Source organism: Carassius carassius, chromosome 19, assembly GCF_963082965.1.
Source record: "Carassius carassius chromosome 19, fCarCar2.1, whole genome shotgun sequence".
Classification (NCBI taxonomy): Eukaryota; Metazoa; Chordata; class Actinopteri; order Cypriniformes; family Cyprinidae; genus Carassius; species Carassius carassius.
The window spans coordinates 21,599,493-21,615,686 of record NC_081773.1 but is presented as its reverse complement, the minus strand read 5'-3'; the positions used below and the strand labels follow the sequence as shown (position 1 = coordinate 21,615,686).

General features: G+C 36.6%; 2 protein-coding genes across 7 annotated transcripts; both read right to left on the bottom strand.

Annotated features, from left to right (window-relative positions):
- Positions 1 to 528: 528 nt before the first annotated feature.
- Positions 529 to 7,635, bottom strand: LOC132095385 (GA-binding protein alpha chain-like). 5 transcript variants are annotated; one of them, XM_059500306.1, is made up of 10 exons: positions 7,164 to 7,635; positions 5,703 to 5,799; positions 5,425 to 5,569; positions 5,262 to 5,346; positions 4,719 to 4,946; positions 3,077 to 3,271; positions 2,931 to 2,984; positions 2,595 to 2,723; positions 1,340 to 1,532; positions 529 to 1,196 (listed from the first exon to the last, which is right to left on the bottom strand). In XM_059500306.1, the coding sequence occupies exons 2-10, from the start codon at positions 5,777 to 5,779 to the stop codon at positions 974 to 976; spliced, it is 1,329 nt and encodes a 442-aa protein (XP_059356289.1). In that variant the 5' UTR covers positions 5,780 to 5,799; positions 7,164 to 7,635; the 3' UTR covers positions 529 to 973. The 5 variants fall into 5 exon arrangements, with proteins under 5 accessions (XP_059356289.1, XP_059356292.1, XP_059356291.1 ...); XM_059500309.1 differs by lacking the exon at positions 7,164 to 7,635 and adding an exon at positions 6,978 to 7,116; XM_059500308.1 differs by lacking the exon at positions 7,164 to 7,635 and adding an exon at positions 6,974 to 7,108.
- A 373-nt stretch (positions 7,636 to 8,008) lies between these two features.
- LOC132095384 (junctional adhesion molecule 2A-like) lies at positions 8,009 to 13,572 on the bottom strand. Of its 2 annotated transcripts, none has more exons than XM_059500304.1 (10): positions 13,428 to 13,572; positions 11,824 to 11,889; positions 11,609 to 11,719; positions 11,055 to 11,204; positions 10,273 to 10,460; positions 9,977 to 10,085; positions 9,126 to 9,242; positions 9,021 to 9,045; positions 8,892 to 8,919; positions 8,009 to 8,772 (listed from the first exon to the last, which is right to left on the bottom strand). In XM_059500304.1, exons 1-10 carry the CDS (start codon positions 13,477 to 13,479, stop codon positions 8,734 to 8,736), a joined length of 885 nt encoding a protein of 294 aa, XP_059356287.1. In that variant the 5' UTR covers positions 13,480 to 13,572; the 3' UTR covers positions 8,009 to 8,733. The 2 variants fall into 2 exon arrangements, with proteins under 2 accessions (XP_059356287.1, XP_059356286.1); XM_059500303.1 differs by having other exon boundaries at positions 8,892 to 8,922; positions 13,428 to 13,568.
- Positions 13,573 to 16,194: the final 2,622 nt, after the last annotated feature.

Genomic DNA, 16,194 nt, shown 5'->3' with positions numbered 1-16,194 from the left:
TCACTTTAGTATCTCATAGCACCTTACAGGCCAGAGCAGGTAGGAAGGAACGGGTAGATATGAAATGTTAATGTAACGCGGTCTTTTGAAATGACCTCTCAAGAGTTATTTTAAAAGTACCTCGACATTGAAGGAAATTGTGAATTGTTGTAAAAGACATTGTAGGGGACACACAGCCATTAAACGAGTCAAACATTGTGCAGTTTATGTCACAGTGCACACTGCTCATTACGTTCCTGTATAGAATTACCTTAACTCTAAAATCTGGTGTTGTGCTGATTAGTGGATACTCTGAGGTGAGTGTCTGTGGTCAGTAGGAAACGAAGAAAGCTCTTTCTGTGACTTTTTCCTTCAGTATCTATTCAAACCATTGGCTTAGAAGGGGGAAAGCTTTCTACAACACTGTAACCCATGAATAAAGTTTTGAATGTACATACAAGCTCCTTGTGGTGTGTTGCTTGCTGCACAAAACAAGACAGAAACCAAGGGTGTGTTTGACCGCTGCTGCATTATGCAAGACTCTGGCAATTCAAAAACCAGCTGTCTCTTTATTGCCCTCTGGTGGACAGTAAAAAGTACCTCACCTTGAGGGAATTGGACACTCAAAAATAAAAAAGAAAAGATCCTTTACAAATGGAAAATATCAAAATACACTGCCCACATGGCTATCAAAAACATAGAGTATATACAATGGAAATATAGCCGATGCTACCCTGCAGTCAGAGAACAAGCGTACAAAAACTGAAAGCTCATACTTGATCATCTATACTTTGTCTCACATCCGCACATACACTCGCTCTCTTAAGCATTTTAGGGACACGCAGACATACATACAGACTCGTAACAAAAGCGCACATCTGCTTACAAACCCGTTGTTTCCCACCCTGCCCAAAGTCAAATGTTTAACCCGGATTCCTCCCATCTTAAACCTGTCTCCTGATTGGCTGGGAGTAACAAGCCACTCACTCCCTCCTCAACTGTCTTTCTCTAAAGCTGCTGCAGCCAGAGTGACTGTGGTGACGGGCTGGCCGAGGCCATGCAGCTGCACCCGGGCCAGTTTCTTCTGTTCGCACTCCGTCACCAGGCTGTTTAGCTCTGCGGCGCTGTATCCGATCAGAGTCCTCAGGTCACACACAAACTTGTAGACAAAGCGCTTGCCCTGCACTTTGCTGATCATGTCTCCGTCATAGTAGTACCTATATAGATGAGACAAGATTGATGGATATAGTAAGTTTTCTTGTTGAAGTGTTAAGCAAACATCAAATAATTTCAGATTACTAGGTACAGTACATCCCTCAAAGAGGACCTAAACTCGAGAGGGGAAATGATGCACTCGCACCTGAGAGCTCTGCTCAGCTTCTCGTAGTTCATGGTGGGCTTGTTCTTGCGCTGGCCCCATTTCTGAGCTACCAGTTCAGGCTGATTGAGTTTGAACTCGCCCTCCTCTCCCACCCAGGAAATGCAGTCGCGAGAGTCCTTATCCGTCAGCAGCTCCAGGAGAAACTGCCACAGCTGAATCTGACCATTATTACCTGAGAGGACATACAGCACAATCATTTACTACCATTTTGCATGTGAGATGATCATTCTTGTTTTTCTTAGTATGGGGGTTTTGGCAAAATTCTGAATTGAAGGTATGACTCCCATTTGATTCATGAGATACGATTTGAATTGAACACACACAATAGTATGTTCAGTTTGAAAGACAAAAAGAGGAAAACACTGTTTCACCTCTATATAGATAAAATGAAAGACAACATTAGATTATATTAGCATCCAACATTTTACCAATATGTACACTGCCATTAAAATGTTGGAGGATTAGTAAGATTTTTTTTTTCATAATGTATGGTCAACAAGGCTGCATTCATTTGATCAAAAATAAAAGTATTTTGAAATTTTACAATTTAAAATAATGTTTTCAATTTTAAAATGTATTTTTCCGGCATAGAAAAGCTGAATTTTCAGCAGGCACTAGTCTTCAGTTTCATATGATCTTTCAGAAATCATTCTAATGTGCTCATTTTGTGCTCGAAAACATTTTAGATTTTTATTATTGATCAAAACAACTGTGCTACTCATTCTGTAATACATTTCTTGATTCTTTTAGGAAAAGAATGTTTAATAGAAAAACTTTTATTTGAAATACATTTTTTGTTTTTTTTATATATATATATATATATATATATATATATATATATATATATATATATATATATATATATATATATATATATATATATATATATATATATATATATATATATATATATATATATATATATATATATATATATCTTTACTGTCATCTTTGGTCGTTTTAAATTGCCATTCCTGAATAAGAGTATTCACTTACCATTATACTGGCCCCATAATTTAGAACAGTAATTTAACATTTAAAGAATTAATCATTGATATCTTCATCAAAATTACATGATACTATCTAATATATTGCAAATAACTACATGTAATTTATACTGTTAATGACAAACTACATTTATACCACTTACGTGCATTCATTTCAAACAAACATGATACTATTGATAAACAAGAGCTTTTACACATGCATATTTGATGTATTTGTTTGTATGTACCTGTGCGGTTGCCAGGGGAGCTGCGCTCCTCTCCTGAGATCCGGGGGGCTCTGGGTGTTTTGCTGTGCTTCATCACCTTAATGGCTGTGGGTGTGGCCTGCTGCACAGGGGCAGGAATGATCTGCACAGCTGGAAAATATCAAGAAACTGTGTTACCCAGAAGACCAACACATGCTCCTTTCATCAAAAAGCACACAAACTGCCCTTTAAGCAAGTCATGTGCAGGTTATACAAAAATTGTTATTCAAGAATGTTCTCAAAAGGTGCTTTTGTTAATAAAAATGGAGCAGAAGCAACTGCAAAAACAGACAAGATTCAGGATCGAATGATACTCACGTTGATCAATGGTGACTGTTGCGTCCTGACCCTGATCCTGACTCGCAAGTACATCTGCACAGAGCATTAAGGAGATTGAAAACAAGCTAAAGATATTGTGACAGAGAAGGTTTTGTGGGAATACACACACCACACACAAAACTTACACTTGCGTAGAAGCTCCAGGTGGCTCCACAGGATCTCTCCGCTGGGGACTCTCTGGAGGAACTCCTCCTGGCTGAAACCACAGAGTTGACGTCCGGGAATGTGAATGCCACCCACCTCCATTTCCTCAATGCCAAACTCTTTCATAACCCAAACTGCCCAGTGGATCACTTGATCTGCTGTCCACTGCACCGGGTCTGACAGACAGACACATTAGCTCATTAAATGATACTACTACTGACAAGAGAAGTAAAAATGCACAGATCTGACAATTAAAATATATATATGAGTTATAACAAAATAATTAAACTTTGATTTCTTTTCAAATTCATTGTCATTTCAGGTTTCATGATGTATGAAATTACGTAGAAGAAATGCATACAATACTGTTCAAAGATTTGGAGTCGGCAAGATTTTTTAAAAGAAATTCAGCAATTCAGACATTAAATTGGTGACCGTAAAGACACAATGTAAAAAATATATTTCTATTTTATATAAAATGCTGTTCTTTTGAACCTTCTATTCATAAAAGAATTAAAAAAATTATTTTATCATGGTTTCCACAGAAATATTTCAACACTGATAATAATAAGAAGAATTTTTCTAGAATACCAAATTAGCATATTAGAAAACTGGAGTAATGATACAAAAAAATTAAGCTTTGCCATCAAAGGTATAAATCACATTTTCAAATATAATGACACTGAAAACAGTTATTTTGAATAATATTTCACAGCACTGTTTTGTTTTAATAAATGCAGCCTTGGTGAGCATAAGATACTTCTTGCAAAAACTTTTATAGGGGTCCCATTATGCTCTTTTACAAAGTCTTGATTTTGTTTTGAGGGTGTACTAGAAGAGGCTCATACTCATACTAGGTTTTTCAAAAAAAAAAAATCTTAATAAATTCTTTTTTACATATTTTACATTACAAAACCTCTCTCCCCAGTCTGGCATGAACGGCTTGAATAGTTCCAGGATCAAATGCTTGGTTAGCTGGTCCAGTGTGTGTTGTGATTGGCTCCACTCGACGCCTGGTCAGGAAATGTCATGCCCCTTACCATAGCCGCCAGGGAGCTTCAGTGTAAATATTGTCAAAATCTAATCAATTTGAGTGCAATTTAAACCCAGATGATTTTAACCACTCGAGTTTTGTGTGCTTTGGGAAAGCTAGCGTGTCTCCAACATACTGATAACACTCGCTGCCTTCTCTAGTGCAGCAAACCAGGTCTCATCCCATTCGTCGATCTTTATGATCCCGGAAAATATGCATTGTAGTCTAAACAAGTCGTTCACTGTAGTATTTGAAAAGTGCCTTCGTTTAGGAGTCACACTTACCTTCTTCGCGGTCAAAAGTGACCGAAGAGGGCCAGAGGGTTAAATAAAATATCTCATTTTGAAGTGGACTTTGAGCTATGTAGCTTTGCAGATCTTTTTTATGCTCAAACAGCAACATTACATACTAAGTAAAGTTGAAAAGTAATAAAGCATAATTGGACCCCTTTAAAAATCTTACCGTCTCCAAATTTCTGAAAATTCTCTATGATAATATAGTACTCATCATATTTGCTTACACTCTTCAACAAAATCCATTAAATAGTTAGATTTAACTCTGAAACATGTTAATACCAATGCAATACTCACCATAGGGAATGTTCAGTCGAACCTGCTCTTTGCGGTATCCTTCCAATGCGGCCGCCCAGCGGGTCACCTGCTCTGAAGTGTCATCAGGAATGGTGGCTTGCTCTACCGCAATCACATGTCCATCCTCCACCAGATGGGCTTCCTCGCCAGCAGCCGCATCTGGATCAATCACCATCTCCACAGTCTCCACTGGCTTCACAATCTCCAGAATATTCAATTTCTCTTCACCTAAAACATTCCACAAACAGACAAGCAAGTCAAGTTTTCCACTATATTTAATAATCATGTTTTTGCCTTCCCTAATTCATTGTAAATGGTCCTTCCTTGAAGTGAGTATTTTTTAAAAGAGCAAATACACATGTAGTCTGCCAATTACTATGAGCTCGTAAAAGCTGCAAGCATAATTACAAAAGAATTAGCAAAGTGCTGTTTAAAACAGCATGTCACCCCACAAGACTCGACAACTACCCAAATATTTCTGAAGGGCATGTTGACAAGTTGAGATTTGTCATAAAGCAATATGAGATCATTGTAAACTGTTACCCTGTTTCGTGACAATCTGCACACTGAGCTGTACTGTGCCATCTGTCTTCACTCCTTGATCGAACAGGCTGTGATCAGGATGCAACTACATAGGGAAAGGAGCAGAGAGAGGGTGTAAAAAGAGCTTAGCCCATGAATATGATGAGTGCACCCAAATACATACTAGGATGTCCTGCAGACAGATGTCATATCCATCCAGCGGGACCTGAAGACGAGGCTCCAGTAACTTCTTCAGGTTACCGATCGGCTCATTGATGTCTATGTCTTGAGTAATCAGTTCAGCTGCTGTGATGGTTTGCTCCTCGATCCTGACATTTGGTCACATGAAACAGATCATTTCATACACACAAGTCAGACGCATGTTGCACAATGACACGATTCCTCTAAACACATCAAACAGAGAAGGGAAAAAAGGAAGCAAAAGACAGAAAAAGCACTTACCCTTCCTCTACACACTCCTGTTTCTCCCTACCATCAATCTCAATTTCAATCATCTCCTCTGTCTCACTTTTTGACATCCCTTTTACTCCTTGTCCAACTATAAGTTGAATACATAAAAAATATTAGAGAATTAAAAGATTTTTGCAATTTCTCAGAAAGTGTACATTGTCAGTAACACTTTAAGGTCTCGTGTGTTAATACAACTGTTTGTGAATACAACCGTTTATTGTTTGTACATGTTAGTTCACAGTGCATTAACAGATTCGATTTTTTAAAATGCATTAGTAAATTCTGAACAACTGCTGTAGTATTATTAGTTCAGTAGTAACAAATAATACCTTATTGCAAAGTGTTACCTAATTATATACTTCAATTAATATTTTATTTTACATTATTTTCAGCATTTTGATGAACACAAAGTTATACAAAATATATAAACGTGCTTCAAAGTCACTAAATGTTCAGATTAACGCACTCTTGCGTTCTACGAAGTCTCCGAAGTCCAATAAACTCTCACGCAACACCGAGGCTTTGCTTGAGTTTAGGCCCACCATGGCATTTTCCCCACATTAGCACACTTATTAAACACGGGAGACGTATCATTTAATAAATATGGCCTCCATTTGGTCAATCCATTTAGTATTTCCGTGTGTGGGTTTAAACGCAATATTTTATTAATGTAATTTCCACCAGCGGCTGGGTGGGAAGACGACGCGCGAATCGATACAAACGCAGTTGCCATGTTGGAGTGCTTTTGGGTTTCGTAATATAAGCGCAAATTTGGGTGTAAAAAACTACTTTTTAAAACTTATGAAACTTCCAGGGGTAGCTACATATCAAGACTTTTGATTCTGGAAAGTTAAAACGGAAATGGAAGAAACGGAAACAAAACAAGAGAAGGGCAGATGTAAAAGCAGCCGGAAATCCTGGCCGAAGTCACGGCGGCTGACAGACTTCCGAAGACAGCCGTCCGCCCGAGGAAACGGACGGAAACATCACGGTTTTTAATTATACACTTCGTGCGGAATACAATGTCTACGACAGGTACAATCTCGGATGGAATATGTATGTTTACCTGGCCTCTTTGTTAGCTGCTTAGCTTATGCTGACGGAAGACGGAGAGACACGCCTGGTTGAACTGAATATCTGCTCGCGCTGACAGCTTGCGCTAACTTTTACGAAAAGTCGCGCTTTGTTTTTCACGACGGAGTTATAAGCGTCGACAACGTATTTCGATGAAAACTGATATCCGGAATAAAGTTTAACGTTACCTACTGCTTGTCAAACGTGAGGGCTGGCTTACAACCAGTTCTGTTAGCACTCCAGCTAGCTCAGTTTCCCCTTTGGATGCTAACAGTTAGCTGGCGCAGAAAGCGGGAAAACTGACTCGCTTATAACCTCACACGTATACAACAGTCTCATTTTTGTCCTCGTTCATCTCAGTGTTGCGGCCAAACGTACCTCTTTATCCCGTTCAGTAGGTGCCGTGTTGGAGTTTTTGCGCACTAAAGCTGGGTGTCAGAGGCTATAGTTTAGTGTGTGTGCTAATAAGTTGAGTGAATGTTCATGCTGGTTTTTGGTCAACATTGCGTTGGGGGCGGGGATGAGCAGGAGGCCTCGCTGCCCACTGACAGCAACATACTCCCCTCTGGGCAGCTTCTAACTATACATCATAATGTATAAAGGTATTTATTTGGTTATTTGTGCCAAATAATAGCAGATAACGGAAGGTGTTGTATTTAACACTGTCTGGAGTAGGAAAATCGACGCATTATTGGATACTTAAGTAAACACATTTATTTATATATCTTCCATTACGTGTTTTTTTGTATTATGTTTATTATCTTGTGTTATGTGTATGTACCTCCGAGCTCATGGAAACAACACATTTTTGTGTTTGTGCACATTTAATAAAGCACATTTTATACTTGAATTATTTTTTTCCTGTTGATGTCATGATTTTGTTTAAAGAAATGTCTCACTGTTTTTAAATGTGACCATTAACTGTCTCGAAGCCAATTAATAAATAAACTTTGAAAACCAAACCGATTTGTACATTATTTAACATTGAATGTAAATGCTTCAGTCACTTAATCTGTGTAAAAAAAGAGCTATCCGTTTTGCAGTGGAGTGTGGATTTTGTATTTACTTTATTTTACATATTAGTTAATGTAACAAAAGACTAAATAATTTATTCTTTTATACACCGTTGGTTGCTTTGAGCCACATTTGAACTAAACCAAATAGTTAAATAAGTTCAGACACATTGCTTAACACTTTGTAAAAGGAATGGTTCCCTCAAAAAAATGAAAATAAAAAAATGTCATTTATACACTTAAATGTCGTTCAGTATTACCTGTATAGCTTTGTTTCTTCTGTGGAACATAAAATATATTTTCATAAATGTCATAGAACATCAAATCTTTTTGCGTGAACTATTCCTTTAATAAACAAATGCAATATCATTGAGAAATACCCATCATTAAAACACAGACGATACTTCTGATTAGACCTTTAGAAACAAGTCAAGGTGCTTATGATCTATTTCTACTAAACATTGATTGTATGATGAATAAAATACTTTAGAGACATCCTGAGACAAGTCAAGCTCGTTTCCGCTGAAATCAAGTGGACCATCACATCTGTAGTTGGGCCTCTGCTCAGTGGCTTGATGATTGAAACCATAATAAAATGAAATAGTGCAACTTTTACAGTCTCTACTCTAGGTTGTGAGAAGTCAAACAGATATGAGACTATTAGAATACTACATGGTATCTAAAAATAAATGAATACTCTTGAATTGAAAAATAAAAAGCTTTTTAAAGTAGTTCAAATGAAACGGCAGAAATCATACCATAATGTGGTGTATGGACCTCAACACCAGGGGGCATGTTTTCTGCTCTGATAGGACATCAGACCAAATCATTGATATATATACAAGTGCACTTGATGTAAGATATGGTTCTCTAGGCTTTGAGGTCACTTAAATTCACTTCTTTTAGCACAGCGCTATGTAGTATGTGCACGTTCTTCATAGTACAAAGGACTGTGTATGTTTGTAGCGTCTCGGCTGAGGAGAGAGATGAACAATGGGATGAAGACTAGTCATTATTATAAAGAAAAATCTCTACAGTGCCATTACTATAATGTTTGACTAGTCAGTTATCAATAGCAAACTTAAAGACTTACATCTGGAGGGTTATAGCTGGTCTTTGTCCTGCTGAAATGTGAAAAGGAAGAACAATTTTGTTCATTATGCTCTGTTACATATTATTCTTATAGGTTAGAGTGCAATAGAAAAAACAGTATTAGACGTACCTTTGTTTAGTCTCTCTTTTATTCTCTGTTGGTAAATTTGAGATCAATGTTAGTGTTCAAAGTTAAATGGCCAGTTTAGATTGTGTTTGAGTAAATGGTACTCACTGCGGCAGCAACGACAGCACCCTCTTCTGCAGCACAGACAGATGGCAACACAGCATGAGAGGAGGACCAGGAAGGCTCCCACTTCTATGGCTATAACTATTGTCATGTTCAGCTCAACTGTAACAGAGCATGTCAAACAAATATCCAGTGTGTCCAGTTATTATGTTAGTCAAGGGTGTAGAGGCAAATCTAATTCAGTTTCCCTATATCGATCTAGCCTTTTGACTTAAACCTGATGTTTTGTTTGGCATCCAAGCAACTATGACTAATGTGTTTTTGATGTGGTCAAAATGACCCCAAACAGAAACAACATTACTAGAATACCATTCATAGGTTGATACATTTTGTTGAAAGAAAAACTGTAATGTTGTAAAATAAATATTACAACTATACAATAACTGGTGTCAAGGAACATTTCTGATTATTATCAATGTTGAACAGTTGTGCTGCTTAATATTTTTATGGGAACAGTGATACATTGATGTAGATTTATGCGATAATCTCACTTTTTGATAATTTGCTCGACCATATCCTTGCTGAATAAAAGTATTAATTTCTGTCACACCAAAAACACAAATTTCTGAAAATCACAAGTCTACTTTGTGGTAAAACAGAGGAACTTTAAGGGAAAATAATTAAATAAATTTGAAATTGCCCTTCATTTTTTTCTCTTAGCCCCCAAACAAAACCAGTATAGCCGTCAACCTCAATAAAACAGTTCTTTCTGCTACTGTACCTTTCAGACTTTGAGGTAAATGCCTTCTTAGTACACTGCCATGTTACATTCAACTCTATTACAGTATTTCAATACATCAAGTAAAATTCAAATCACCAAACTGAACTTATCTTACATTCAGTTATCTTCATTTGCCGTCCTGCACAACTTTTGGGTGCCCCCACCCCATTGGAAGCCTCACATCGATACTGACCCTCATCCGATTTTGACACCGCCTTGAACTTCTGCTCAGAAATAAAGGGGGAAAAACTGTCTAAATCAATCAAACTTGCATATCATATCATGAATGCATCAAAGCCAAACAAACATAAGCAGTGTTTGTTAGCTATAAGGGGGAAAGGCTAACAGTTTCAGCCAGTGTTAGTTTAGTTTGTCAATATAAAAAAAAAGAGATTATAGCACTACACCAACCAGAGTCCCTGTTTTGGGGTCCAGGGTGTACTTGATTTCAGGGAGACTGGCGGTGTGAAGTGGTTTGTTGTCTTTGTACCAGCTGTAGGTGGCAGCAGGAACACTCAGTTTGTCTTTACAGCGGAGCTCCGCAGAAAATCCTGTCATGACTGTTTCTGGAACCTCACATGAAGGTGCATGTGGCGGCACTGTCCATGTAAGACAGAGTTGCATTACATGATCATAATGCTCACTGATAGAAAGGTTGTGCTTAAAGGGTAAGATCAGCCAAAAATGAAAATTAAGCGATTAATTACTCACCCTGAAGTCATCCTAGGTGTATATGACGTTATTCTTTCAGGTGAATTCAGTTGGATTTATTTTTAAAATAGTCTTTGATCTTTCAAGCCGTTTGATGCAAGTTAGCAGGTGTTGCACTGCATTGGTCCTTGAGAGGTTTAATAAAAAGCTCATCCATTAAAAAAAAGTGTCTCACACAACTCCAAGGGGTGAAGAAAGGCCTGCTGTAGCGAATCAATGCATTTTGTAAGAAAAATATCCATATTCAAAATGTAATAATCACTTTAATCTACCTATGCAGTGTAATACCCGCTAAATAACTCCAACTAAATTCGTCTGAAAGAAGAAAGTCAAATACACCTAGGATGACTTCAGGGTTAGTAATTTATGGCTTAATTAACCCTTCAAGACTAATAGTTAGCCATATTGTTGGTGCAACTGCACATGTAAATAATGAAAATGAAATTACAAGATTGAATATTTAAGAGGATTTTCATTCCCACCAAGAACATTGAGGGTGACAGTGACTTCCCCCAGCTTGATCTTGTCCTGACGGGCTGTGACTTCACAATGATACACTCCTGAGTCTTTCTGTGTAACACCATGAAGGGTCATTGTTGCCCCATTGATGGATGCACGGCTCTTAAAGGAACCTGGTAATGATGAGAATAAGTCAGAACAATTTAAAGAAAAATATATGTAATGAACAAATATTCACTGAAAGACGTAAGGTGCAATCAAATTTACTGGGTGAATCAGTTATTTAAAATAAAAGACCATGCAACCTGGAATTTCTTATGAGAGTAAAAGATTTCCTGAAGCAGCTTCTGTATAAGCTGTGCCTTATACATTGTTACACTATTGACAATGGACCTTTTCTGACCTTAAGTTTAGCCAATTGGAATAATGTATACATTGCTGTCAAAAGTCATGTAAATGACACACTTCCTCTTTTAAAATGACAAAATATCTAAAGCAATATATAAATGTTAAGATGAGGGACATATTTAGGGGCAGGGTTGCAGTAAATATGGAAATGGGCAAAACAACAACCTACCTGTAAAATCCCCATCAAAATAAACATACGAAACATCTTTGCCTCTTTTCTTCCATTCAACACGTGGGTTTGTGTCTTTCTCTGTCCTGAACTCACAGGAGAGGACAGCGTCTTTTGCAAAGAACAGACAGAAGTATCAAATCAAATCAATATGGTCTGAAAGCCTTCATATAACTAACATGTCCAGCTGTTTATCTGAAGACTAATGAACTTACTTGTGTTTTCATGTACCTCCACTTTAGCTTTGCTTGTCGTCACAGAAACAGGATCTGAGCTGGGAACTGGAGGAGAGGGAAGATACAAAGTTGAAACACACCACAAAAAATTCCCTCCCACAGCATTTTTATAATAGCAAACTAATCATTATGTTTGCCCCACAGAGTTTTTATTAAGGACAACTGAAATTCTCACAGATAGGCTATTGATATAAATTTATTTTAACCCATAATGTTTCTTTAAATGAGACTCATATTTTAGATTTTTTTGCCTCTTGCATTTTATAATATTTTGGTGAATAGGAAGGATACAGTACACAGATTTGAGTTTCTCCTCAAATGTGAAACCTCACTAACATTCACTCCCCGCTCTGGTGGTGCCAGGAACAGGGATGTTTAGGAATTTAAGTAATGGATGGATGTTCTCACACAGTCTGTCTGTGTTCAGTGGGGGGTGGCAGTCCAAACCGAGCCTGATAACCTCCTCACTCACTGAAAAACAAGCACTTCTGGGGAAAGTGATGGAAAACACTTTCCTTTATCTGTATAAGTTCTTCTCTGTAGTCCGCTGGCTGTGTTGACAGTAGAAGAGTTCATATGAGAATAGAGAGAGAAAGGCTGCAGAGGGTCTTTTTTTTTACCCAGAGATACAAAGACTTTGGTGCTGTAACTTAAAACCTCTTCAGCTGGAAGAGGACTGGCACACACCACAAGGTATTTAACAATTCTAACTAGCACTAAGTAGCCTTAAACATTAAAGTTATCAGAATAAAACCAATCAATTTGTTTAAAGTCAACATTTAATAGCTATATCCTTAATTTGTAATATCCATTCTTATATAAAAATGTAATCTGCAAAACATCATTTAGTTTACATATATTTGGATCTCTAGACTGGGTGGGATAAAGAATTTCTCATGGTATGCCGGGTAACCATAATCTCCATGATAATAACCAGTACACAAGGAGTCTGTCAAGGGGCATCAGTGACATGAAAGGGTCCCTGCCACATCAGAGTGAAGTTCAGATCTGGACAACTTTTTCACGGACATTTTATCACCCTCAGGATCTCATGTGTTCAGATGCTGCTTGAGAAGTTTGTGTAAACAAAGTGTTTTCCAAGACCCCCACCCACCCTATCCAGACCCTCAAAGCATCCATCTTTCTTTGAAAAAGCACAATCACATACAACAATCACACAGTAATCTGAACCAAATCAAAGCTGGTGGTGAGAGACAAATAAAATAAAACAAAACGTAATTAAAATGTACAAATTATAAAAACATTACAATATAAATAATATATTACATATAACTATAATACAACTTTTAAACATTATACTGTCTATGTTAGCAGCACTTTAAAACACTAAAAACAAAAGAATAGAATTACAATGAAATAAAAAGTATAATTCTTAACAGATAGGCCTAAATATACATTCAAATTATCAAATTAAGGTATGAACTGTATTTTCCAACTCACCCATCAGAATCCTCAAACCATTTCATTTAGAGTAAGAATGTTCCATTTTTCTTTTAAAAAGGCCATCACAGACAAAACGAAAAAGCGTCAGATAATTAGACATGCGATGATAATACACTTACAGTAGAGAAGCATGAGAAGAGCGGGGAAGGTCATTATTTTTGCTGTGCTCATCTTCAGATTGTCCGGCTGGTGCAGGAGCGCGTGGAGAGTCTGATGTGCTTCTTGCTCTTCGGATGTTTTTCAAGATAGTATTGCGCGCTCTCAGAACGCTGCGCGAGCACGGCGCAAGACATATGTCGATGACTTGAATATGAGCGACGTTTGTATAAGATAAAATAGTTTCTTATCATGGTAGGCTATTGTTTATAGGCAAGCGTGGTAACCACTTTTTTTCTTCTTTTTTTTTTTTTACATAAATATGCATTTCCTTAAGTCTTTCTACAGGGATGTTTACTTTTTATGACAATATTGTCGTTCGCACTGTAAAAAACAGTTTTTTTTAAATAACAAAAAAAAAGATTAGTGTGGAAACCAAATGTAGCTTTTTTTGTATTGTTTTTATTCAAAGAAAAGGTAAATCAATATACTTTATAGTGGGGGGGGGGGGGGGGGTTGTAGAATCCTTGAATCTGATTGGTTGAAGATTCCGTAATAGGAGGAAGGGATGTTTGTGGATGGCACTGAAATATAGACTGTTTGTTTACCAGCTCCACGTCCACTACTTGAGAGTAGAACTCATCGAAACTCACGTGCATGTCTAGGCTAAACATCAACACTTTTAAGGCAGATATTGTGGGCAGGGCCGTAGCTGGGGTTTGCGCCCCGGTGAAGGTTGTAGCAGTGGGCCCTGTTTGAAATTGTTTAATTTGTATGTTCGTTCATTTTTATTTATTTGTGCTATTTAAACAATGTTTAAGTTTTTTTCAAGTTTGGTCAAGTGTCCAGGTACAGAAACCGAATAATTAAATTTAAAATAGCACTGGATAGTCTTCAATGTAAAATGAAATATACAATCAAACCAAAATTTATCCAGACACCTTCAACATTTCTCACATTATTACAGTTTTATTTGCTATTGTTTCTAAAAATGAATATTAAATATGACAAGAACTTAGAGTTAACTTAGAGTTCTGTGTCAGAACAAATTTGTCTTGATAATGTCATAACTTTGATAGGAATGGATTTAATGCATTACAATCAACCAAAACTACAGACAACTGTTTTTATGACAATATTTACACAACTATCAATACTTTGTTGACCAATTACCAAGCAATGCTTCATTTTGGTGTGAGGTTGCATTAGCAATTCAGAGGGGAAAAAAACACATAAGCAATACATGGTGCTTTATAAGGTGCTGTTTTTAAGGTATAATTTTTGGTCCCAATTTTATATATATATGGTTATATATTTATGGTATTGTCTGTCGTCTCATTTAGAGAGTTAAGAAACCTTAACAAACGGCTACAGCACAATTATATCTTAAATTGTTAAATCTGATGTCAAAAGAGGATTACATTTTTAGAAACATAATGACGTGGATGTCCCACAGACCTCAGCTGGGGTTCGGATTTTACTTTATTGCTTAAGGTACATTTCTGTTTTCACAATGTGATCCAAATGATCTTGACTTTTTAGACATGATGATTGTTGTTATCAGTCTTTATCAATCTTTATGTTGGTGGGGTGGGTCTAACTCTTAACTGCTTAAAGATACAAAAACAATGCAAAAAAAATGAAAATAAATATGGTAGTAATTGGGAGCAGATTATGACATTTGTGAATATTTAAGTAAATTCAGATGTGACTTGGCTAAAATGAGGAAATCATATGAGAACAAAGTTGTTTCTAAAACTGCTAATCTTGTGTCTAAAAGTGTGTAAGATTTTCCTGATTCTGAAAAACTAAGAGTTTGCTGAACAGCAGCATCATTTAGATAAAATGTCATTAAAAAATTAGGAAAAAATTAGGATCTGATTTTGACACTAATGCTCCTTTTGTCAGAGTGACTCTGAAACTCTTCTTCATTTGTTTTGGTAAGGCAATTATTATTTTTAACTCTGGAATGATGTTAGTTTATTTATATTGAGTAGGCTACAGGATACTATCTTATAAGATTTTTCAATGAATCCCAAATCTGTTATTTTTGGATGCTTTGCCTAATTTTTTATAAACCTAAGTCTCTCATGTAAATTCTGTATTCACAAATGTAAACTTTCAAATTATGAACCTATAGTATTTTTAAATAGATAAAACAGTATTTATTTACAATTTCACTTTTGTTTAAAATTAAAGAACTCAACATACAAATTGCTCAGATTACAAACTGTTGCTCATATGCAGGGCATGGACCATCTCAGAGCATATGCAACATTCTGACGAGAATGAATTTTTAACTCACACATTTTAAAAGTAAAAGTCAGTTTGGTGATGCTTTAGTACTGTCCCAAGGACCACTGCTGGCTTTACAACAGATGTGAAACCAAGTGGCTCTCTCTTTATCCCATAGATGATGCATAGAAACATGGGAATCCAGGCAGTCCAGGCCAGATGATGGGATGGAAAACAGCCTGCATGGTAGGCTCATGGTGATGAGAGCTATTAGCGTACTAGCGCCTTCCTAAAGCCTTTGTGAAGCTTTAGTGTAATGCTCTGAGGATTTAACATTGAGTGACCTTTCAGCTAAATGAGTCAACAATTGGCATAAAAATAACAGCCTTAGATACAGTAATAAAATATCATGAAACATGTTTGGTAATAAAAGTAAACTTTATTTACACACAAAGTTTTCAAAAGCATGTTTTAGCTGGTAAACAATTAAATTGCTTAAAACAATATAATGCTATATTAACCAAACTAAATTAATCAGTTGTGGTGTATAAAAAA